The 25,964-nt window shown below is 45.9% G+C and overlaps 1 protein-coding gene across 2 annotated transcripts in view; it reads right to left on the reverse strand.

Moving 5' to 3' along the window:
- LOC306756473 (glutamate receptor ionotropic, kainate 2-like) overlaps positions 1-14,658 on the reverse strand; it is a gene marked incomplete at both ends in the record, with an annotated part of 320,056 nt that extends 305,398 nt beyond the window's left edge. For both annotated transcript variants that reach the window (XM_079241205.1, XM_079241206.1), the window contains one exon: positions 14,553-14,658. In XM_079241205.1, the coding sequence (XP_079097331.1) occupies positions 14,553-14,658 (106 nt within the window). The remainder of the gene's footprint in view (positions 1-14,552) is intronic.
- Positions 14,659-25,964: the final 11,306 nt, after the last annotated feature.

The raw sequence follows: 25,964 nt of genomic DNA on the forward strand, positions 1-25,964 counted from the left end.
CTCCTCATGTCAGGAAAGTGACAGATTTCATGTCTCAGTCGGTCTCCTGCATGCAGATGTCAGCGCTCTTCCTGTGCTTTGGCTCTGCATATTCTGACTCCAGCTGTTTCAGGACTACTTGGCAATCCATCAAGCCTTGGGAGCTACTTTTCACTCACGGCGGATGCAGCAAAACGCGGAAAAACAAAGATTTTTCTTTGACAATGTGATCAAACAACCAGTGAAAGTGACAGAAAAGGAAGCTGGACCTGTTCTGCTCAGGTCTCCAGTTCCCTGGTGAAAATAAAAACAAATCTATGTAGAAGGGCTTTCAGCTTTTACAGTGTGAAATTTATTCCATCCCCCTCGATCACGCTCATTTTTTCTTTCGCACATAAGTATTTATGAATTCTTTTGTGTGCTCTTTCCCACCACCCACCATTTTCTCTTCTCTTTTGGAGCTTGCTGCCTAAAAGCGATGAGGCTTGACTGAGATGTCTCGGGAAATCATCACAGCTTCCCACCCACCGTACCAATGCAAACTCCCATGAAAACACACATCCAAACACAATCTGAGGAAACCAAACCCGAATCAGACAGTCGAGAGTTACAGTGAGCAGATGTGACAGTTATGGATTTCCCCTCTGAGACATGAAGGACCGATCAGGAAAAAGCACAAAACAAACGAGATAATCCCACGTGCAAACTTTCCAAGTGTGACGACAACAGAGAGCGCCTTGGCATTCAGCCATCAGCCTGGAGAAGTGATGCCCCACGTCTATTTAAGTGTTTACTCAGCGGATTGTGACACACTTCCTCCAAAACAACAACTTTCTCTGCAGAAATATTCCCTGTGAAGTCCTTCGTCCATTTTCTATCCCCGCTTCATCCTGTTCAGGGTGGTGGGAGCGTATCCCGGCAACCAGCAGGCAAGATGCAGGGAACCATCAGCAGCTCCGCCGCAGAGCCTCCTGTCTCCTGTCAGCGGTCCCTTTGGTATGAGTACAGACTGGCTGAAAACACCTCATCTTTTAAAGGATTTGCCGCCTGACAACAGAATCTGTAACATCTGACTGATGTGATGGTGAAATACCATTATAACCTCAAATTTAACACATAAAATTTCATTTTTAAAAAAAGATTGTTTCATTTATTCTTTTTCTAGATCAATTATTCCAGTTCAGGGTCAGAAGGAAGCCGGAGTCTTCCCCAGCGTGCAGGTCAGAGACAGGTAAACCATGGCAGGTTCAAACAGGCGTAAACGACCAGTCTTACAGGACTGCAGAGACTCAACATCCATGTCTCTGGATGGCAGGAAGCCGGAGTCTGCAGAGAAAACACACACATGCATGTCTCTGGATGGCAGGAAGCTGGAGTCTGCAGAGAAAACACACACATGCATGTCTCTGGATGGCAGGAAGCCGGAGTCTGCAGAGAAAACACACACATGCATGTCTCTGGATGGCAGGAAGCCGGAGCGTGCAGAGAAAACACACACATGCATGTCTCTGGATGGCAGGAAGCCGGAGCGTGCAGAGAAAACACACACATGCATGTCTCTGGATGGCAGGAAGCCGGAGCGTGCAGAGAAAACACACACATGCATGTCTCTGGATGGCAGGAAGCTGGAGCGTGCAGAGAAAACACACACATGCATGTCTCTGGATGGCAGGAAGCCGGAGCGTGCAGAGAAAACACACACATGCATGTCTCTGGATGGCAGGAAGCCGGAGTCTGCAGAGAAAACACACACATGCATGTCTCTGGATGGCAGGAAGCCGGAGTCTGCAGAGAAAACACACACATGCATGTCTCTGGATGGCAGGAAGCCGGAGTCTGCAGAGAAAACACACACATGCATGTCTCTGGATGGCAGGAAGCCGGAGCCTGCAGAGAAAACACACACATGCATGTCTCTGGATGGCAGGAAGCTGGAGCCTGCAGAGAAAACACACACATGCATGTCTCTGGATGGCAGGAAGCCGGAGCGTGCAGAGAAAACACACACATGCATGTCTCTGGATGGCAGGAAGCCGGAGCGTGCAGAGAAAACACACACATGCATGTCTCTGGATGGCAGGAAGCCGGAGCGTGCAGAGAAAACACACACATGCATGTCTCTGGATGGCAGGAAGCTGGAGCGTGCAGAGAAAACACACACATGCATGTCTCTGGATGGCAGGAAGCCGGAGCGTGCAGAGAAAACACACACATGCATGTCTCTGGATGGCAGGAAGCCGGAGCGTGCAGAGAAAACACACACATGCATGTCTCTGGATGGCAGGAAGCTGGAGCCTGCAGAGAAAACACACACATGCATGTCTCTGGATGGCAGGAAGCCGGAGCGTGCAGAGAAAACACACACATGCATGTCTCTGGATGGCAGGAAGCTGGAGCGTGCAGAGAAAACACACACATGCATGTCTCTGGATGGCAGGAAGCTGGAGCGTGCAGAGAAAACACACACATGCATGTCTCTGGATGGCAGGAAGCTGGAGCGTGCAGAGAAAACACACACATGCATGTCTCTGGATGGCAGGAAGCCGGAGTCTGCAGAGAAAACACACACATGCATGCGGTGGACGCGCTGATGAAAAGTGTGCCTGGAAGAGACGTCTACGCTGCTAAAACACCACATGTCGCTGTGAAGTCCAGTTTCATCCCGTTTAATGAGACTTATAACGGAGGACCTGCATGCTTTGGCTTAGAAAATTAGATTCATGAATATGATGAAGCGAAATGAAAAGGCTTCAGTGAAAATGGTGCTGAGACTTTGCTCAGCAACACTGAGCAAAGTGTTGTATTATATTCAAACCAGTTTAAATGAATCATTCTAATCCATATAAATGTTAATGATTTATGATTAATGTTAATGATTGAATTAATGTTGTTCAGCTTGAGTTTAAGTCAACAGTTTTCCATCAGACTTGCTCAGATCATTTAGTTTCTTCCACATAAAAAAATGAAAATTATTCAGACTTAATTTTATGGAAAGTCAATTTAAATTATTCAAGTGTTACAAATGAATAATTTAATTTATCTAAAAGTAACTTAATATTAACATCACAGTTGATGAAGCTGCATCAATATCAGCTTTTCAATGGTACAATTTCACTTTATTTTTGTGGTGTGTGGCACTGGACTATTTTATTGCCGAAGACGCATTGGATCAAAATAAAACATGAAATATTCAAGCATCAGCCGGATTAACCCTCGCTGCACCGTCCTCCACGCTTATGGTCCCATAAAATCCCACTGAATATGTATTTCTGTTGCACTGAGTGATCTGAGGATGTCTGACTACAACCAACTTCAGAATTTACCTTGAATAAACTTAATTCAGTCACTTGTTATGAATTCTCTTGATTTGGTTCTAGATTTCTGCTGACGTCAATTTAAAATGAACAAAACTGAGTTTTCATCACGAAGCAAAAGAATGAAGTTGATTCATATAAAACAAAAGAAGTGGTTTAGATCAACTACGTCCCAAACGACAGCCGGACGGTTCGGGCCGCTGCTGTCCCAGAAAACAGCTTTTGGTTCTGCTGAGTGTCTCAAAGGGAAAAAACAGTTCAGTCAGAACCGACGGTCCAAAGTTACAGACATGAAAACTCAGAATTATTTCTAATATCTTCACGTTTTCCACTGAGAGAGATGTTACGCTGGGAGGGTTACTGTAGTTCTCAAAACCAAGCAAAGACCTGGATAAACCTGGACCTGGATGGACCTGGACCTGGATAAACCTAGACCTGGACCTGGATGGACCTGTACCTGGATGGACCTGTACCTGGATGGACCTGGACCTGGATGGACCTGTACCTGGATGGACCTGGACCTGGATGGACCTGGACCTGGATGGACCTGGACCTGGATGGACCTGTACCTGGATGGACCTGGACCTGGATGGACCTGGACCTGGATGGACCTGGACCTGGATGGACCTGGATGGACCTGGACCTGGATGGACCTGGATGGACCTGGACCTGGATGGACCTGGACCTGGATGGACCTGTACCTGGATGGACCTGGACCTGGATGGACCTGGACCTGGATGGACCTGGACCTGGATGGACCTGTACCTGGATGGACCTGGACCTGGATGGACCTGGACCTAGCCCCTGTGATGGACAAGCTTTCCAGGTGGACCTGCCTCTTGCCGGATCATTGCTGGGATAGAGTCCAGCTTCCCAGTGAGCCTTAAAGGAACCAAGTAGTTTAGAAAATGCATGAACGAAGGAACGAACGAAGGAACGAAGGAACGAAGGAATGAAGGACGGTGACTGAGGACGATGTAGACGCCCAGATGTTTCCAGCTGCGTATGAACTGACATTTCTACAGGTATGAATTATGGATCACAGAGACGGTGACCTCTCCACCCCCCAGAGCCACTGGGAGCTGTGTGTTCTGTCTTTGTGTCCCAGTCCAGCAGGTTCCCGTGTCCCTGTGTGGATCAGCTGGTCCCTGAGAGGAAGTGTCTGAAAAGTCCCGATGAGCTGCAGGTTCTGGTCTCGTCTGATCTCCGCTGCATGGTTATTAATGAAGCAGCAGACACACATGCTGCTGGATGTGGGACACACCTGGCAGCAGACTCTCATAATATGGATGGCACTTCAATAAAAATACAAGCTAATGAAAGAACCTCCCTGGCACTGAGGACATTATTGACATATAATCCCAGCCCCTGGGAGGAGGAAGCCATCACTCTCCATCCACGAGGCAATCTAAACGGCCTAAAATTTTAATATGAGGTTTGAGAGAATTGGATTTATGGTACATCAGCAAAAACTTCAGCCAATTGACAGATAAGAGCTGTGTGGTGCAGAGAAGAGCGCGTGCTGATATGCGTCCCCGTGGCATCGCAACCTGCCATTGATTTTCCTGTTGGATTATTATTCTTCAGAAACGGCGGGCAGGATATGGGCTGGAGTCTACCTTCCCCTCAGCAAGATCATTCTAATTCATAACCCTTTCCAAATGAGTTATTGACTGAGAGAGCATTCTCTGCCGTTCCCAGTCAGAAGCTTTTACTTACTCTAACAGCAGCCTGGCAGGCGGAGAACTGAGACATCTGGAAGGACTGAACGTCCCAGCTGTGCAGGACTGGACTGGCTCGTGTTATTAACCGGTTTCTGTTTAGTGACCATTAAACCAGCCGGTCACTACGGTAATGTTGACCACATCGTGCTAATTTATCCTCTGAGGATGATGGACAGTAATGATGAAGCAGCAACGATGAAGTTCACGTTCAGAAAAAACCAGGAGATGCTTCTTTGCCATTTTTTCTTCTTTCTTTCAACATGATTAATTAGAGAGAAAGTTTTGGTTGAGATGACAGGAAATAATGAAGTGAGATGCAAACACGCCACATGGTTCAGCCGAGTCACGCAGCTTCGTTATTACCTCCGCCAAGCAGGTTGTTTTTACGTCTGTTTCTGTTAAAGATAAGTTACGGACAGATTTTCAGTAAATTATCAGGAGAGAAAGAACTGCTTTTATTCTGGTGGAGATCTCGTATACAGGCGGCTGAAATGAGTTTCCTCCGCAGGGTGGCCGGGCTCTCCCTTAGAGATGGGGTGAGGAGCTCGGTCATCCGGGAGGAGATCAGAGTAGAGCCGCTGCTCCTCCGCATCGAGAGGAACCAGTTGAGGTGGCTCGGGCATCTGGTCAGGATGCCTCCTGGACCTCCCTGGTGAGGTGTTCCAGGCACGTCCCTCTGGGAGGAGACCCCGGGGAAGACCCAGGACACGCTGGAGGGATTATATCTCTCGGCTGGCCTGGGAACGCCTCGGGATCATCCCACCCCAACGGTCAACGAGCTGCTGTCACCTTACTGTGGGTTTATGGATTAATGGCTGCAAACATTTGGGTTACCTGGTAAAAATATATTTTAATCTTGTGAGAGGAATGGTAAAATGAGAACACAGAGTTACTTGTTTATTAGTCTGTGTGTGTTATGGTAGAAACATGGAGTCTCAGTGCTCTAAGAGGTCTGCTCGTGTGAAGTGGAGACTGTCAGAATAATTCAGAAACAGGAATGTGAGACTGAATCAGGCCGAACTGGAAAACAGAAAAGCACTATTTATTTCAGCCACTGCCCTAAAGGGCACAAGGTCATCATGATGCAGCTCATGGTGCACAGAGACAAACCGCAGATATATAATCACCAAAGGACAGTGTGTCATAAGACGTTCCAGCTCATATTACCGCCACAGTGATACGGGGAATGGATACGGTCATCTGTGTGTTCCAGTACAGGAAGAACAGAGCATCTCTGTCAATGTTAGGCAACACTCAAAGTCACCTCCAGCTCGGCCCAGTCAGCATTTAAAACCCAGCTGATTGCAGCCACGTGCACTACATGCCTTATTCCCTGAATCCAACATCTTACAGACTCTGCTTGAAGCTCCGCAAAGGACGTCAAAATAAACCATTAAATTCATGCGTGCAGCACGAACCTGAGAGGACAGAGGCATGCAGCCTCGCGCCTCTCTCAGCCAGAAGAGTATCTGAAGCCAGCCGGATCTGGAAAGCACACACACACACACACACAGTTCACAGGGGCTTAACGCCTTCCCAGCGCACGCCGGCTTCTGCTCGCTTTTCTCCTTCAAAATGTGAAATGATATATATATATATTTTATTTATCCATGGAACTGATTTCGCCACCCTGAGATAGTTTTCCATTCCCACAAACTAGCTTTGAGTGAAATATGAATATTTTAAGCAGCTTAGCCCTGATTTAAATATATTTACCAGTCGTCTGCTGGCTGTGGGCCAAGACACAGTGTAATGCTCACAAAGCCAGCTCTGCTGAACTTCATTTAACAAAGATGATAACTCACCCTGTCACTGCCAGGGACCTGAAATGCTACATATTCTCATGGCTTCCTCAAGATCATGACACAGAGATAAGAGAATGTGGTAATCAAGAAACGTCTTATTTTATAGCACATTCCTATTTTTATTTCTCTCAGGACATGTTGAAACATCAGAAGATTAGATTATTATTATTATTATTATTATTATTATTACAGTTGACAGAGCTTGTAGGCTGATAAAACGCTGACAGAGAAACGTATTCTGCTCTGTAGGGTTTAGTGGTTTACACTTCCAGTGTGTCGGATGCTGGCAAAACCTCGAAGCAAAACCAACTAAAAATCCACCAGAAAACCCTTTAGTGGAGTTCCCACAATGTCAAGGGTCCGAAAATGATGTCAGAACCTTTACATGTCAGCAAACACAACAATAAAAATCTGACAGAACTGTTCAGCGTTCAGCAAGCGGCGCTCTGCACATGCTCAGAGGCGGGGAGCGAGCGGCGAGGACGCCCACCCTCATTAAACAGTAAGCTGCTTTTTGCTAAAGTTTAAACACTGCTGTAAAATGTCTTCCCAGGAAATCACTGTAAGCTGAGAGGAAGAGGAAGAAAAGCGAAGCGCTGCGACAGCCGGTGGAAGTTTCGCTCTGATGATTGGGTCATAAAAGAAGTCAGTGACACATCACATGCTCCAGTTGCCCTCAGCGAAGGTGAAACATGCCCACTGGCTTAAAACACGCACAAAGAGACCCTCTGACATCCTTCAGAGTGGCTCAAGTCTTTTCTAGAGGATTGTCTTTCATTCTGCCAATCATCAGGGCTTTACTCTGTGAACAGATTCCCAGACTCACCGGGTAAAAATCCTCCCCAGGAAAGAACCGTCTACATCCACCAGGCGCTTGCAATTATATAACCCTTCATTTATCGTTCGTTAAACTGATGTGTTTTCTGTTTATCTAAACGCTGGTGGGGTCTGGTTTACGGCCCTGCAGGTGGACCACCGTGCAGCTGCTGCAGATGTTCACTCCCTGGACAACAGCGAAACCATCTTATGACATGTCTGCAGAGAAATGGATACAAAGTTCTCAACTTTTAACTGCCTGAACGGCAGAGTTCATAAAACTAGACATGCAGTGTGACTCTGCTCCAGTTGTGTTGCAGTGAACTTCAGTCGACGAGACCTGTGCTCAGCATTGTTGGTTCTGCAGTCTCACCTTCTGGGAGAACAGATTTGAACACATTTGCATATCTGCAGGTTTCAGAGTTTTCCAGCACAGTTTGAGGATTTCAGCTCATTATCTTTTTATTTTCAGCAGAAGGTAAAATCTTTGCAGTTTTTAAGCTAAACTGGACTTGTTTTTACATAAATAAGTCAAACACACACACACACATACAGCCCTACTGTCTTTTATTCACAAACAGATTTGGGTAGATAATTGATTCCCTCTTTTGAATTTATCCTCTTTTTAAGGAATCTGCTTCTCAGGATGAGTCCATCGGATCAGATTAGTTTCATCTGATTGAGGTCAGATGTAGTTCAGCCAGCGTGCCTCTAATTGAAATGATAGCATCAATGCTAGCTCCAGATAACCTTGACTTCTAACACTGTTTCAAATGCAGCTCTTTAAGTCAAATGAGGAGGATGTCAAGTAGTGAATGCAACTTCTATGTTTAAAAAAGTAAATAGAAACAGCAGATAACAGATCAGATGATGAAACTATGAGCTGACTGTGAATCTGATGCAACAACATGTCCGTACAAAGGAGCAACAAAAGGCTGGAAAACATCTGGAGGCACATTTGTCCAGTTAGGTTGCTTTGCAACAGGTCGGTAATATGACTGGAAGATGGAGAGAAGTTCCCCAGTCTGAGAGAAACCAACTCGGGCCATTCATGCTTGTTTAGAAAGTGACATTGGTGTCCTCACACAGACATCCTGACGCAGTTGTAGGCTGATGTTCCTGACACCTCCGACAGCCTGAGGCCATGTTCACACACCAACAAATGGCCCAAATGTGGCGGCGTGGGTCGATCAGTGAAGCCGGTCGCTACGTCAACACGGCAGAGTGAAGCCGACATGTTCCAGTGTTAAACCACGCCAACATGCTGCATGTTCTGACGTGTTCTGTGTCATCAGTGGGATGAGAGCGGATGGAACGAGTTGAGGAAGTACAATGGACGGACGGCAGAAACGGAGGAAAAAATATGATATTTTAATAACTGAGAGAGAATCTGACGGCTCGTTGGCACGTTCATCTATTTCAGCTCTTCACATGAACTCAAACAAGTTCTGCACTGTCTGACTCTACAACCCTGTCCACAGCTCTGCTCACGCCACACGCTGAGACCAGAAGGCGTCCTGGCTCCTCGTTTCCATGGTAACTGCGTTCTGGGTGGATAAGACTTGACAACGGCCCTCGGAGTGAAATTTCCCTCAACCTGGAATCTTTTGGCCACGGAGACGTCTTGATGTCTTAACGTCGTCTTGAACTCAGCGAAAAGCCCAACAACAGTGGCGGAGCGCCACATCACGCTGATGCTGCGACATCTTTTTCATTTATTGGTGTTCTGTTGGAACATTTACCATGTGTGCACCACATAATCAGTGCACATCTGGACCAGCAGGGTGTTGATTCCCTTTGGACAAGACCAAGGAGGGCAAGTCTGGTGGGACAGGGGTGAGAATGGCGGTGTTGGCGAGGAGGTTGGAACGCAGCGCTTCTGTTGAGGACGTGGTACACACCTGTCTGCATTGCTGCAGACTAGAGGCCTGGCATGCTCACTGCATTGTTTCTGGTCCTACGTTCCTGCACAGAAAAAGATCCGGCAGTGTGAATATCTACAAGGTTTATTGTGGCTTTATTACAGGAGACTCGTCAGGAAGATGTTCAGGCTTGTTTTCCACCATACCCCCCATCGTTACGCCAAGCTAAACATGTCCACTTACACACAAGGCGTCTCGCTTTTCTCCATACGGAGCAAATCACCCTCATCCTGGTCTCCATCTTCATCATCATCATCTCTGCTGAACGGTCAGCATGCCATTTAATGACAATATTTAAAAGCTTAAAAATTCATTTCTGAGATGATCCAGTTGTTTCTGACTGAAATATAATCCATGGCTGATTATGGGGTTATAATAATGTGATATTATTAAAACACAGATATCACAAAAAAGTGGAACCTCACATATAAACATATAAAGCTGCACACATAACGGAGACATGTTGTCCAGCTTGCATTGCTGGACAACATGTCCAGCTCCTCGTACACTCGTGCACTACTCGAACAAACAAAATCTTCAGGAGCCATCCTCCAGCTGGGCTTGTTCCCATCATCCATCCATTTTCCACGCCTACTTATTCCAATTCATCCCAGCCAGCGCTGGTCCGAGGCGGCAGCGCCGACACAAAGGCAGGAAAAACGAGCTCCTTCACACCGGGGTCTGTTTACAATCACAAATGACCCGACGTTAGAATAAAACTCCATGCAGAGATTTCAATTAGCAACCTTCCTCATCTGCTAACACTGGGACAGATCTTGCAAAACTGAAACTTTTTCCCCATGGTCTGTTTTTATCACGTGTGTGTTCAGCTTTTTTACAGCAGAAAATGTTGACACACAGGTTCAGATTTTGTTGTGCAAGTCCTCACGTTGTCTTTGACAAGTTTTCCCATGAAATCTACAGCATGTGGCGCCTTCATGCTCCTGCCTCGCTGGAGCTGCAGCAGGACTTTCCTCCTAGCTGGAAATAATCCACACACACACACACACACACTACTCCCTGCATCTCCGAGCACGACTGTTTACTCGATTCGTGCATTTTCTTCTAAAGGTTCTCAGCAGTTCAAACAAGAGAAACCTATTCAGATTGATGTTATTGGGTTGGAGTTATCATCATAAACTGACATTTTATTACTGTTTGTAGGATGTGTGTGTCCTTTACGGCATCCGATCATCTGGGCGCTGCTTTTCTAATGGAACTGCAATGCTGCACATGTCTGCTTCTACCTGGCTCGAGCTCCACCACACCAACGGTGTCACTCGCTCACACCTTTCTCTCCCCTTTGCACACATGTGCTTTTTATAATTATTCTTGTCAAAGAGTGATGTGTTGACTATAATCGGTGAGCTACAGATGCCCTAATATGGTAGAAAACAGAGTGAAATTAGCTAGTTCACTGAAGAAAGCCCGCCATGATTACCTTCGATTTCATGCCTAATGTTCTCCAACCGTAACCACATTTTTTCCCAGGCAGCTTGCGTGTCTGTAAATTTATTGCTTATTTACAATTCATGAGTAGGAAGCAGCCAAAGCCCAGAAGATAATGTCAAGCGTTCTGTTCAGTTATTGACAGGCAAGCTTCTCTGGGAGAAATTTCTCTCTAAGGAGCGGGTTTTTCTTCCTTCAGCCTGAAACATTTAGCTGGTCTGGTCCATTAGACGATGACCTTCATGCTAACGCTGGGCAGGGAGGGATCTGGTTCAACCTCCACTCAGCAGAGATCACACACACATGAAATCATTTATTCAGTGATACACAGAAAAAAGAAACTTATTTCTTCTGATGTTAGAAATTCAAACTATTTCAGGACATTCCACTCCACAATTTTTCAATTAATTCTGCTTTTTTTTTTTTTTTTTAAATTAAAGTGTCTTGCAGCTCCAAGGGTGTGTGTGAACATGCGATGATGTGTATCTGATAGGTCTCGTTTCACCCTTTCACTAATCACTGCTTTCACCATAAAGCTTTCTCATCAGAGTGCCTGCTAAAGTTCACTTCTGTGGATTTTATTATCAGCATGTCTGCATCTGCTTCAACCACATCATCTAAACTCTGCTTTGATCTTCAATCTCAGCTGGTTGACTGGATCCAACCAGTCGTCCACTCCAACATCAAGGTGTCATGTGACTGGATCCAACCAGTCGTCCACTCCAACATCAAGGTGTCATGTGACTGGATCCAACCAGTCGTCCACTCCAACATCAAGGTGTCATGTGACTGGATCCAACCAGTCGTCCACTCCAACATCAAGGTGTCATGTGACTGGATCCAACCAGTCGTCCACTCCAACATCAAGGTGTCATGTGACTGGATCCAACCAGTCGTCCACTCCAACATCAAGGTGTCATGTGACTGGATCCAACCAGTCGTCCACTCCAACATCAAGGTGTCATGTGACTGGATCCAACCAGTCGTCCACTCCAACATCAAGGTGTCATGTGACTGGATCCAACCAGTCGTCCACTCCCAAGGTGTCATGTGACTGGATCCAACCAGTCGTCCACTCCAACATCAAGGTGTCATGTGACTGGATCCAACCAGTCGTCCACTCCAACATCAAGGTGTCATGTGACTGGATCCAACCAGTCGTCCACTCCAACATCAAGGTGTCATGTGACTGGATCCAACCAGTCGTCCACTCCAACATCAAGGTGTCATGTGACTGGATCCAACCAGTCGTCCACTCCAACATCAAGGTGTCATGTGACTGGATCCAACCAGTCGTCCACTCCAACATCAAGGTGTCATGTGACTGGATCCAACCAGTCGTCCACTCCAACATCAAGGTGTCATGTGACTGGATCCAACCAGTCGTCCACCCCAACATCAAGGTGTCATGTGACTGGATCCAACCAGTCGTCCACTCCAACATCAAGGTGTCATGTGACTGGATCCAACCAGTCGTCCACCCCAACATCAAGGTGTCATGTGACTGGATCCAACCAGTCGTCCACTCCAACATCAAGGTGTCATGTGACTGGATCCAACCAGTCGTCCACTCCAACATCAAGGTGTCATGTGACTGGATCCAACCAGTCGTCCACTCCAACATCAAGGTGTCATGTGACTGGATCCAACCAGTCGTCCACTCCAACATCAAGGTGTCATGTGACTGGATCCAACCAGTCGTCCACTCCAACATCAAGGTGTCATGTGACTGGATCCAACCAGTCGTCCACTCCAACATCAAGGTGTCATGTGACTGGATCCAACCAGTCGTCCACTCCAACATCAAGGTGTCATGTGACTGGATCCAACCAGTCGTCCACTCCAACATCAAGGTGTCATGTGACTGGATCCAACCAGTCGTCCACCCCAACATCAAGGTGTCATGTGACTGGATCCAACCAGTCGTCCACTCCAACATCAAGGTGTCATGTGACTGGATCCAACCAGTCGTCCACTCCAACATCAAGGTGTCATGTGACTGGATCCAACCAGTCGTCCACTCCAACATCAAGGTGTCATGTGACTGGATCCAACCAGTCGTCCACTCCAACATCAAGGTGTCATGTGACTGGATCCAACCAGTCGTCCACTCCAACATCAAGGTGTCATGTGACTGGATCCAACCAGTCGTCCACTCCAACATCAAGGTGTCATGTGACTGGATCCAACCAGTCGTCCACTCCAACATCAAGGTGTCATGTGACTGGATCCAACCAGTCGTCCACTCCAACATCAAGGTGTCATGTGACTGGATCCAACCAGTCGTCCACCCCAACATCAAGGTGTCATGTGACTGGATCCAACCAGTCGTCCACCCCAACATCAAGGTGTCATGTGACTGGATCCAACCAGTCGTCCACTCCAACATCAAGGTGTCATGTGACTGGATCCAACCAGTCGTCCACCCCAACATCAAGGTGTCATGTGACTGGATCCAACCAGTCGTCCACCCCAACATCAAGGTGTCATGTGACTGGATCCCGGTATTCCCAGTATTCCACCAATCTGCTGCTGCCACATGGATGTAAATGCAGCACATTTCCACCTACAGGAAACACAATCTGCACCTCTTCAGAGTTAAAACAATTCTCACTGTCAATTTAATCACACACACCCTTCGGTTAGTTTCATTTTAATTTGTTTTTTTAATCATAAATAAACCCTAACACCAAATATTATTAATACTGTGTTAATAATAAATAGATAGATAGATAGATAGATAGATAGATAGATAGATAGATAGATAGATAGATAGATAGATAGATAGATAGATAGATAGATAGATAAATAAATAGATAGATAGATAAATAAATAGATAGATAGATAGATAGATAGATAAATAAATAGATAGATAGATGCACGTTAATTATTTAACATATATGTGATAATGGTTCATGAGAATCTAGATGTTATGTGTTATTTATTGTTCTCCGCTAAATAGACATATTTTGTGTTTTCTACAGAGAGGTTCAAGTCAGTGACCAAAATATGTTCTTATGAACATGATTATTGAATAATTAGCAGAATAATTAACAGAAGTAAATATTCCCCATACACGTATAATATCAGCAAGGTGTTGCAAAAATGAACAAATATTCCTATTTTAAAGCTTTTTGACCGTGGCTTGAGCTTGAAATGTGATCTAAATGCCTTTTACAGCTGAAGAAAATGCTCTGCAGTGAGGAAGAGGCACACAAGGTTCTCATTCCCCAGAAAACTCAGACTTGTTTTTATAAAAATACACATTTCCACACTCATATCCGCCACAGACGCACACACCGTAGCAGCTTCACACCTGAAATCACAGCATCCAAACACATGAAAACAAGGTGTTTAAATGTGCTGAATGACAAACTTCCCAGCAACAAGTTCCATCCTCCTCATCCTCATGTTGACTTGTTTTCCAGCTCTCTCCCAGCAGCTGCTTCATGCAAGCGGGAGAAGTGTGTCTGCAGCGCCGACACGCTCCAGGAGGAAACACAAACTTTCAGAGAGACAGAGGAGAAAGAAGAAGTGGCTCACCAAATCTCAGGACGTGTGGCATCGCGTGAGAACATCCCACGCAGAGTAAGAGCAGCAGCAGCAGCCCGACGGAGCACCTGAACATCAGAAGGGAGGTAATCTTCATGGTGCTCGTGGCGTGCTCAGGATTTTAAATCCCTGAATCGGAGAATTTCCTGGAGTTTTCTCTTTAATCCCTGTAATGTGTATGCAGACAGCAGCGAGATCACGGCATGATCTTCACCGGTGGGCAGAGTGACGCTTTCCCCACATCCATCTGGCAAAAGAAAAGCAAAAATCACTGCGTGTCCAGCTCACTGCGCCACGGAGAAGCAGCCTTCGGACTCAGCTGAGGAAGATGATGCTGGAGCTGGTGGGGGGGGCATCCATGTTAGGCAGGGCACGGCGTGAGAACATCCATTAACTGAAAGACAAAGGCAGAGATGTGAGAGTGTGAGAGGGAGCAGATCCCGCTGCTGCACTGCCGCACCGCTTCTGACGTGGCGATGAGAGAGCAGGACGGACCGGGCATGTTCTCCTCTCCAGCTCCCTCACCCTTCCATCTGAGCCCCCGCTCAAACTGTCGCTCCCTCCCCCCGATCCCCGGCCAGGCCGCCGGGTCCCCCTCGCACGTCCCCGGTTCGGTCTGCGCGTGCGGGCAGAGGAGCGCGCGCTTCAGCCTGATGAGAGATGCCAGATAAAACATCCAGTCTGTGGATGTGGAATGGTCGCGTGGAGAGGACGCCGAGCTGCCTCTTCCTTCTCAGGACTTCTCTTTCTTTTCACTTCTTCCGTTTTTCCTCCCGACTTTTCCACGGAGCAACCTGTTACGTCAGAGCCGCAAACACCCCCTTTACTTCCCCCACCCCGCAGAGAAGAGCCAGTAGATGACAGGAGACCTTCCAGCAGCCGCTGTCACGGAGCAGGTGGATTTACTGGAGGCCTGCTGAATGTCCACGCGTGATGTGTCTGCGTGACTCCCACTGTGTGTGTAAATGTGTGTACTCACGTTCTGCATGACCGCACAATAAATCTACATCATTCATAAAGCTAATAAATCCACATCCCAAACTTCTTCAGAATTTTCAGCGTGCCGCGTGACGTCATCATAATTATATTAAAATGAAAAGATTAGATTGAGAAAAAAAAGTTGAAAAAATGAAAAAAACATTTGCAGCTCTCAGATGCGAGCTGGTCGCAGGTTGTGGGGAATCCTGGAGGCCACTGGTGGGACTGGTGGGACTGGTGTTTCAGCACCACGGACAGAGACTGTTTCACGCCTCACGCGCACATCCGCTCCTGTTTGGTTCCACTTTCTGCTCACTGTTTGCCTCTTTAAAAATAGTTTTCATGTATTAATAATAATAGTAATAATAGTTTTCATAAATAATACAATTTCATGCTAAAGGTGACATGCTGTCCCTCCACATCACAACCCGCCGCCTTCTGTGGAAAATAAAGATCCAATCTCCAGTTTTCCTGCTTAGAAAACGTTCAGTGTGTTACTGAACTCACTGTATAATTATATACTGTAGATAAAATTTAAATAGTTTATATTTAATCATTTCTTTTAATTGGAGACGTGTATTTTTGTTTTCCTAGACTGAAACGGGATCTGAGGAGAAATTCCCTGCAGCTCAACTTGATGTTTAAACTCCATAAATCCGGCTGCATCTTGTCTTCTTCCCTCTTTCTCTCTCGCTTTATTTTATTTAAAATAAATCTGCAAACATGTTTTTTATGTGCACAGTCTGGGAAGTTAGAAAGGAAAAAAAGAAAAGCACAAAAGATAGAAGAACAGCGAACACTTCGGTGCGCGTGTGTGTGGTCCAGAGGAAGATGGAACCGGACTCGAACCTCTCAAGTTGATTTAAAACTGATGTGTCCATCAGTTGTTGGGTTTAAATACACGTCTCACTTCTGCGAGTTCCGCCGAGTCCCGTGGGTTACTGAGGATGTGTCCCACTCTTCTCCCGCACGGAGGAGGAGGAAGAGGAGGACCCCGAAAAGGTGAGACACCTCCAGACAGAGGTCCAGCAAAGACACGGTCGGGAGGTCATGTCTCCGCGCGCCAGGAAGTCGGGACTGACGCGGCTCTTTGCGCCACGGAACGCAGGAGGAAAGCAGGCATGGCGCAGACCAAGTTGGCGCTCTTTATCTGCGCATCTTCGCGGTGATGAAACACCAGGAGAGAAAATTCTTCTCTGGTCTCTGCTTCCTGAGACATGTCACGCGCCACAGATCCCACAAACTTCATCTAAACAAATGCATGTAAAGTTGCAGAGTTGCGCTTACCTCAGAGCTGGAGCGGCGAGTCCGCAGAGCTGCAGCCAGAAGTTGCACCGAGGAGCCGCACCGCTTTCCCTGCACGCGCATCTGGCTGCGCCGCGCTGCGCGTGTCGGCGCTGCGCGTGTCGGCCGTGGGGGAGACACGCCTCCTGTCGGACGGCAGGACGCACTGCTTAAGCAACAAAGGGTGTGTGTGTGTGTGTGTGGGGGGGGGGGGGGGGGGGGGGGTCAGACGAATTCACACAAATCCGAACCTCCAGGATCACGCCCACCCGTCAGGTCGCGCAGAGGGAGAGGTGACCCCCCCCCCCCCCGGAAACTGGAAATCAGTGGAACAACCTGGAACTCCAGGAACCCAGACAAAGATCTGATGTGAGTCTAGAAGCTCAGCTGGTTCCACTAAATGTTGCAGAAACAAACATTTCCAGGGATGAAGGAAGTGATCCGAGTCTTCCGGGTCTCTAGGGTCTCACACACACACACACACACACACACACACACACACACACACACACACGTACAGTATTTATATAATTAACATGACGGGTCCTGGATCCGCATTAATTTCTTAGAAGTCTAAAAGTTAAAGAGTTTTGTTTGCTCGACTATAATAAAGTCAGTTTGTACATAAACAAGCAATTAACAGAAAACAAAATTTTAAAGACACAAAAAAGTGTAAAATTATATTTATTTCTTAGCTGTCTGAAAGTTAGAGGTCATTTTGTTGATGTTTTGGTGATATATATATATATATATATGTGTGTGTGTGTGTGTGTGTGTGTGTGTGTGTGTGTGTGTGTGTGTGTGTGTTTGGATTAATTTGTATCTCTCCAGTAGCTGCAACATCAGGTATTTCTGACCTGAACTGCTGCTTGTTTGATGGAAACTGACTTCCTCCTCTTCCTCTGCACCCCTCCTCTTCCTCGGCACCCCTCCTCTTCCTCTGCATCCCTCCTCTTCCTCGGCACCCCTCCTCTTCCTCGGCATCCCTCCTCTTCCTTGGCATCCCTCCTCTTCCTCGGCATCCCTCCTCTTCCTCAGCATCCCTCCTCTTCCTCTGCATCCCTCCTCTTCCTTGGCATCCCTCCTCTTCCTCAGCATCCCTCCTCTTCCTCTGCATCCCTCCTCTTCCTTGGCATCCCTCCTCTTCCTCGGCATCCCTCCTCTTCCTTGGCATCCCTCCTCTTCCTCGGCATCCCTCCTCTTCCTCAGCATCCCTCCTCTTCCTCTGCATCCCTCCTCTTCCTTGGCATCCCTCCTCTTCCTCGGCATCCCTCCTCTTCCTCAGCATCCCTCCTCTTCCTCTGCATCCCTCCTCTTCCTTGGCATCCCTCCTCTTCCTCTGCATCCCTCCTCTTCCTTGGCATCCCTCCTCTTCCTCTGCATCCCTCCTCTTCCTCGGCATCCCTCCTCTTCCTCGGCATCCCTCCTCTTCCTCGGCACCTCTCCTCTTCCTCGGCACCTCTCCTCTTCCTCGGCATCCCTCCTCTTCCTCGGCATCCCTCCTCTTCCTCTGCATCCCTCCTCTTCCTCGGCACCCCTCCTCTTCCTCGGCATCCCTCCTCTTCCTCGGCATCCCTCCTCTTCCTCGGCATCCCTCCCGGGGGCTTTGGGGAGCAGGAGACCTCAGTTTTCCTTCAGCACTACAGCAGCAGCTCCATGCTGTGTTAGTTGTGTGCAGCATGACAGTCATGCTGCTTATTTTTTCTAACTAACATTATTTCATTAATACCGTCTTTGTGTTTTACTCCGTCTTTACAGACCCAGTAAGGGGGAGGAATAAGGTTGTGGGACACACTAAATGGGTGTTCTATTGATGCTAACGGGAGCTCCTCAGGCTTAGTCAGGATGGGTTTTTTATCTAAAGTAGTACTAAAACAAAAATCCACACTTTGTGCCTTGAGGGGTGAGTCAACTCATGAATGTGTAGAAATGTTGTGTAAACTTCAGTTCCGCAGCTGCAGTAAATGCTGGCTTCATAAGAAGGTTTGATCTGATTAAATGGTTTTAGGTCAACTAAACCTCTGTGGTCCACATCTTCGCTGCTCAACCGAAGCAGAAGACCTGAGTTCCCTTTGTGGCCCGCAGATACCAATGTTCACACCAAATCTGAAAATATCTCCACAATCCTTTATGAGACCAATCTGCCGGTTCTGACCGAACCCGCCTCTCCTCCCCCTGGTTGTACATCAGAGATTACATGGGAATCCAGAAAACACTCGCCACATCACTTCTTTCTTCTAAACAACTTTCATCTTACAATAAAAGAAATGAGAGCAGGCTTCAGGACCTTCGTCTCACCCTCCACAGCAACTCCTGGTAACTTCTGGAAGACCAGCAGCCTCCTGGTGTCCACAGTGACAGGAGGGACCTGCAGCCGGAGCTGAGGACTGCAGACTGGGGAGGGGGAACAAAGTACTCCTTTTTAGTCGCATTTCCTCAGACTGGTGGAATCACTAACACACTGCATGTTGTCACATGTTGATATGATATTCTCCTGGTACTGTCTAGATGTGTAGAGATATATACATACAGACATAGATATATGGAGTGCAGATATAGATACTCAATCCTCCACAGTAGTGATTGGTGTCATAATGGTGCTTTCTGTCCTGAATGTCTGCAGAGGAGGTGGAACTCATCAGCTGCTAAACCACTAAAGGGGGGATTTTATACATGTTATGAAGAGAGGGTGGTCTACGTTTTAACATTGTTTCTACACTCCGGCCAGTTTAAATGAGTTATCATTATGCCAACGCTCTGCAGTGACGGTACTGAGCAGCTCCTTCAGCTGCAGAAACATCTCAGATCCACGGGACAGTCTGCTCTGGTCCATTACTCTGCAGCTGTATTTAACGTGTGTGCACGAGCAGGTCTGTGTGTCCACCAGGGCGACACGGTCAGAAAACTGTACAGTTACTACCTCTATTATCATTACTGTTAATATTGATATGTAAATGCTGTACAGTATTTATGCACTTACTATGTTTTGACTTTCACTGCAAACAGCTGTGTGTTTGTGTATTTGTATATATATATATATATATATATATATATATATATATATATATATATATATATATATATATATATATATATATATATATATATATATATATATATATATATATATATCTGTGTATTTGTGCTGTGTGTAAATATCCTGCTGCTTCTCCTTTATTTAAGCAGAATCCATAACTTTCAATTCAATGTAAAAAAAAAAACAGCTGTGTTAGTTCTGCAAATGCAGAGAGCAGAGCCTCCAAGAAAGGGATGAAATCAAGGTTCCCAGAAAAAGAGACACTGGACGAGAAACTCGCTTTCATTTCTGAAAACAGTCATTTGCATTCAAGTGGATGAAATTTTCTGCTTTTCTGTGGAAAGCCAGTTTACTTCAGAAGCAACTCCTGAACAACAGACTAGTTGAAAGGAAAGTTTTTCTCTTTTCAGGTCCCGTCCTGAACGTGTCTTCAGCCCCGAACAAATAGGAAATCAGGATCAGAAATCAAGGGGCAAAGTGGGCTATCAGGCAGAACTGAAGCAACATGCGGGATTTATTGGTGGAGGAGCACAGTCATGGACGCCCATCTCAGGCCACAGTTTGGTGCTGAAATGAAAGAGACCTTTGATTGCTCTACTCCCCCTCCAGCCCCCTACAGTGTGCACCATGAAGAGTTGAATTGTGGGAGCTACAAATAAATAGTCAATGACAGCTCTGTGATCTAACAACCTCTGAAACTTTCAGTAGGATGTGTAGGGTAGCTGAAAGCTGAGCGGCGTCATACCATCCTGCTGGAACGACACTTCGGATCAGAAACCACATACAGTAAGACGTTTTATCATGTATTCAGTCTGTTAAAGGATGAAGCTCGCAGTCTAAAATCAGACAGAAACATCTACTCATTTCACCGTGTCTCTTTATCTGTCTACTTTGTGGACTGGAACTATTCCTAAGTCTGTCAGATGGGAGAAAGTCTGAAAAGTAACCAGAATGTTTTGTAAAAATGATCTTAGTTGAGGGTTTATGGAGCACTCTCCTTCAGCGACTGCAGCCGTGGATGGATATCAGAACCAGTGTGTCAGAAGAGCTCCGTGTGATGTTAAAGCTCCTCGGCTCGGTGTGGTTCACAGGTGGAGGTCGAGAGATGCAAGAGATCTCCGCGCTGTTTGTTCTTTACGAGCTTCCTGCAACATTATGTTTTCAAACTTATGTTTATCTCTATATGATATGAGATAATTTCACCCATCACAGAGAGAATCTCCTGTTCCTGATCCATCTCATCGTGATGAGAATATCCTGATCCATCTCATCGTGATGAGAATATCCTGATCCATCTCATCGTGATGAGAATATCCTGATCCATCTCATCGTGATGAGAATATCCTGATCCATCTCATCGTGATGAGAATATCCTGATCCATCTCATCGTGATGAGAATATCCTGATCCATCTCATCGTGATGAGAATATCCTGATCCATCTCATCGTGATGAGAATATCCTGATCCATCTCATCGTGATGAGAATATCCTGATCCACCTCATCGTGATGAGAATATCCTGATCCACCTCATCGTGATGAGAATATCCTGATCCACCTCATCGTGATGAGAATATCCTGATCCATCTCATCGTGATGAGAATATCCTGATCCATCTCATCGTGATGAGAATATCCTGATCCATCTCATCGTGATGAGAATATCCTGATCCATCTCATCGTGATGAGAATATCCTGATCCATCTCATCGTGATGAGAATATCCTGATCCATCTCATCGTGATGAGAATATCCTGATCCATCTCATCGTGAGGAGAATATCCTGATCCATCTCATCGTGATGAGAATATCCTGATCCATCTCATCGTGAGGAGAATATCCTGATCCACCTCATCGTGATGAGAATATCCTGATCCATCTCATCGTGAGGAGAATATCCTGATCCATCTCATCGTGATGAGAATATCCTGATCCATCTCATCGTGATGAGAATATCCTGATCCATCTCATCGTGATGAGAATATCCTGATCCATCTCATCGTGATGAGAATATCCTGATCCATCTCATCGTGATGAGAATATCCTGATCCATCTCATCGTGATGAGAATATCATGATCCATCTCATCGTGATGAGAATATCATGATCCACCTCATCGTGATGAGAATATCCTGATCCATCTCATCGTGATGAGAATATCCTGATCCATCTCATCGTGATGAGAATATCCTGATCCATCTCATCGTGATGAGAATATCCTGATCCATCTCATCGTGAGGAGAATATCCTGATCCATCTCATCGTGATGAGAATATCCTGATCCACCTCATCGTGATGAGAATATCCTGATCCATCTCATCGTGATGAGAATATCCTGATCCATCTCATCGTGATGAGAATATCCTGATCCATCTCATCGTGAGGAGAATATCCTGATCCATCTCATCGTGATGAGAATATCCTGATCCATCTCATCGTGATGAGAATATCCTGATCCACCTCATCATGATGAGAATATCCTGATCCATCTCATCGTGATGAGAATATCCTGATCCACCTCATCATGATGAGAATATCCTGATCCATCTCATCGTGATGAGAATATCCTGATCCATCTCATCGTGAGGAGAATATCCTGATCCATCTCATCGTGATGAGAATATCCTGATCCATCTCATCGTGATGAGAATATCCTGATCCACCTCATCATGATGAGAATATCCTGATCCATCTCATCGTGATGAGAATATCCTGATCCATCTCATCCTCATCAGTTTGGTTACCAGTCGATCAGCAGTTCTGGCACATTCAGACCAACAACGTGACATGTTCAGGGTCACTTTCTTCCTCATTCTAATACTCAGCTGCAACTTCAACAATTCGTCTTTATCCTGCCTTCATGACTACATGCAGCCATTAAATATCTGTATTAAAGTGAATCTGGTAAAGTGGATGGTGAGTGTTTATTGAGGAGAAGTTTTTCATAGTTGTGGGAGTTTCTTTACAAATGCAGAAAGAGCTCTCATGATAAACCAGAAGCACACCATTTATCTCCATGTTCTGATCTTACTTTAGGAGAACATGGTGGCGTGGGATAAGGAGCATGTGATTGAAGGTTCAACCTGCTGTGTTATTTATCATCTGCCAAACCATCCAGAGCTGCTGTGGTGCAATAACAAGAGCAACAGTCATGCTTGAATTCAGGCCTGGTAACAGTACTTAGCAGTAAACTCCTGATGACACTCGTGTCTGTGCTCGTGGCGACATTGTTCTGTCCCCAACAATAGGCTTTTATCCCCCCATCACAGAGGCAACAAACACTCAGAGGCCACAAAAATGAGCTCGAAAACTGATCTGGTTCTAATTCACTCCCTCCGCAACACAACTGTGGAGGTAGTGGGACATTCACACACACAACTTATCTATTAAAAGCTTCCTTTTGTCTCACTGAAAGCATTATTCCATTTCTGTTTAACATTAACAAGACACACGGGGAGTCGTCTGGACCTGCAGCAACGTAACCAGTTTATTTACTGCAGGTTAAGTCGTACAGGATGGGAATAGTTTCTGTCTTCAGACATGGCCGACTCAATGTCAGGTTGCTGTCCTATGCTGGTCTGTGTTTGATGGCCGGTTAAAGGAAGCCAACCTGACTTCAGACGTTTGCTACAAGACAGAGACGTCTAACTTGTGTTTTTCCTGCTTTCACAAGTAGTTTCCAGAAAGAAGCCTCCCAGGAGGTCCTGTAGCCTTTTCCGTTACTATGTCGGATTTAGTTCTTCCTTCCACAGCAGAGGAGATTTAGACGGAATGAGACTTCTTAGTTTACTTTGTGATCAAGCTTTTCATGTTGGCATCAAAAGACAGAAATAACCAAAACTTAATGAGCCACAAAGAGCCTCCGTGTGCTTTTACACATCTTTAATGTTAAAATATCTTTTATGTTAAAATGAATAAATATAGAATAATCCTGATTATTCACCATCTGCGCCTGATTTGGGCTTTTTTTCCACAGGAAGAGACGTTAAAAAGCAATTGTTCTGACTTTTGTTCCCCTCAAGTCCAGCTGTGTAAAACTACTGGCTGTGGATTATTTCATTTTCTGTCCTGTCTTCAGGGATCCTGTAAGCCTGCAGGAAGTCCCCAGTAAATATAGTTATTTATTCATGTGTTCACAGTTCTTTTATCGGTTTTATTCATGTTTTCATGTAAAAGGTCAAACTTCTTCAAAAAATTTCAAACGTCTTAACAAATATCAACTAAATGGATGTTTTTGCTTTAATCTAATGGTTTCCCGTCCTGCAGGACACAGTGGTGAAACCAGATCCAGATTCCAGCAGCTTTACAGTCTGCCGCTTGTTGAGCATGAAGTTCATTCATGTTTCATAGCGAGGTGCAGCAGTCGACATAGGTTGGCATCAAGGTGCAGGGAGAGGTCATGCAGCCAGCAAGGGGTGCTTCGCCCCATACCTCTCTGATTACCAATTACTGCTGTGCTTTCCAGTCCAGGTTCAAGCCAAACAGCCGGTTCCATTTTAATGAGACGGAGGGGTCATTGCTGCGATGCTGACGCCGGCATTCAACATACCAGATCAGCCTCACTTTGTCCACAAATAACACAAACAGTCCTGAGAAAGAGATGCAACACAGAGCAGTGGAGGAGGAAAAGCGGGAATCCTGAAGACGACGTGGTTACCAGGAAAAAACCGAGGAAGCAATGGAAGACGGATGTTGGTGTCCATCGTTTTTATTCCCGCTTTTCCTCTGGAAACCTTCTGGAGGTTTCATACCTGGCTGCTTCTGTCTGTAATTAGAAATCTTCTCTGTGTTGAGACTTCAGCCTAAAATGAACTAAATATTTTTCCTTATTCCAGCTTCAAGCTGAGAGTCGTTGCGGGACTCTTTCAAAGAACAAGTTAATAAAGATTTGTTAGATGTCTTTTTATCCTGGTGAGATAAAAAACCAAATATTTACAGTCGCTGTGATGCTTCTGTTACTTAAACCGAATCAGAGCTGAATCAAAAGGTTTTATAATGAAAAGTAAAAGATCTGAATGAGATTTTTCAGGTAAAAGATTAAAATAAACCATTAAAAATCAGATTTAGATATAAAGAATCACACATTAGCATGCTGTATGCCGCTCTTAGTGATCGCAGTGAGCTTGTAGGTTAAACTCTGACTGAAGAGTTAGAGATAATCTTACTCAGTTATCCAACAAAACAATGTCACATTTCTGGGAAACTTTCAGGATTAAAGCAGAAAATTCATAAATAAAACTTGTTTCTACCGCCGCCTTCATCCTGTCTGCAGGAAAACTGCTCCATGGATCTGCTGCTTCCAGACTGGACGACTGGAATTCCTGATTATTGTCCTGAAAAGTCTCCATCTGATCCAGATGCTGCATCGAGGATTCTGATGAGGATGATGATCATGGATCATGTTTCTCCAGTTTTATCTTCATCGTTTCCTGTTAAATCCAGAACAGAATCTAAATTCTCCTCACATATAAAAGATCCACTTCCAGATTCCCATCAGGCTGCAGGTTTACTGCTGGTTCCTAGAGGTTCTAAAGCACAACCTGCAGTTATCAGACCCCTCTGTGGAACCAGATCCCAGTCTGGGTTCAGGAAGCAGAACCAGATCCCAGTCTGGTTTCAGAAGCAGAACCAGATCCCAGTCTGGTTTCAGGGAGCAGAACCAGATCCCAGTCTGGTTTCAGGGAGCAGAACCAGATCCCAGTCTGGTTTCAGAAGCAGAACCAGATCCCAGTCTGGCTTCAGGGAGCAGAACCAGATCCCAGTCTGGTTTCAGAAGCAGAACCAGATCCCAGTCTGGTTTCAGAAGCAGAACCAGATCCCAGTCTGGCTTCAGGGAGCAGAACCAGATCCCAGTCTGGTTTCAGGGAGCAGAACCAGATCCCAGTCTGGCTTCAGAAGCAGAACCAGATCCCAGTCTGGTTTCAGAAGCAGAACCAGATCCCAGTCTGGTTTCAGGAAGAAGAACCAGATCCCAGTCTGGCTTCAGAAGCAGAACCAGATCCCAGTCTGGTTTCAGAAGCAGAACCAGATCCCAGTCTGGTTTCAGAAGCAGAACCAGATCCCAGTCTGGCTTCAGAAGCAGAACCAGATCCCAGTCTGGTTTCAGAAG

This window comes from Telmatherina bonti, assembly GCF_933228915.1.
Source record: "Telmatherina bonti genome assembly, chromosome: 5".
In the NCBI taxonomy this organism is placed as follows: domain Eukaryota; kingdom Metazoa; phylum Chordata; class Actinopteri; order Atheriniformes; family Telmatherinidae; genus Telmatherina; species Telmatherina bonti.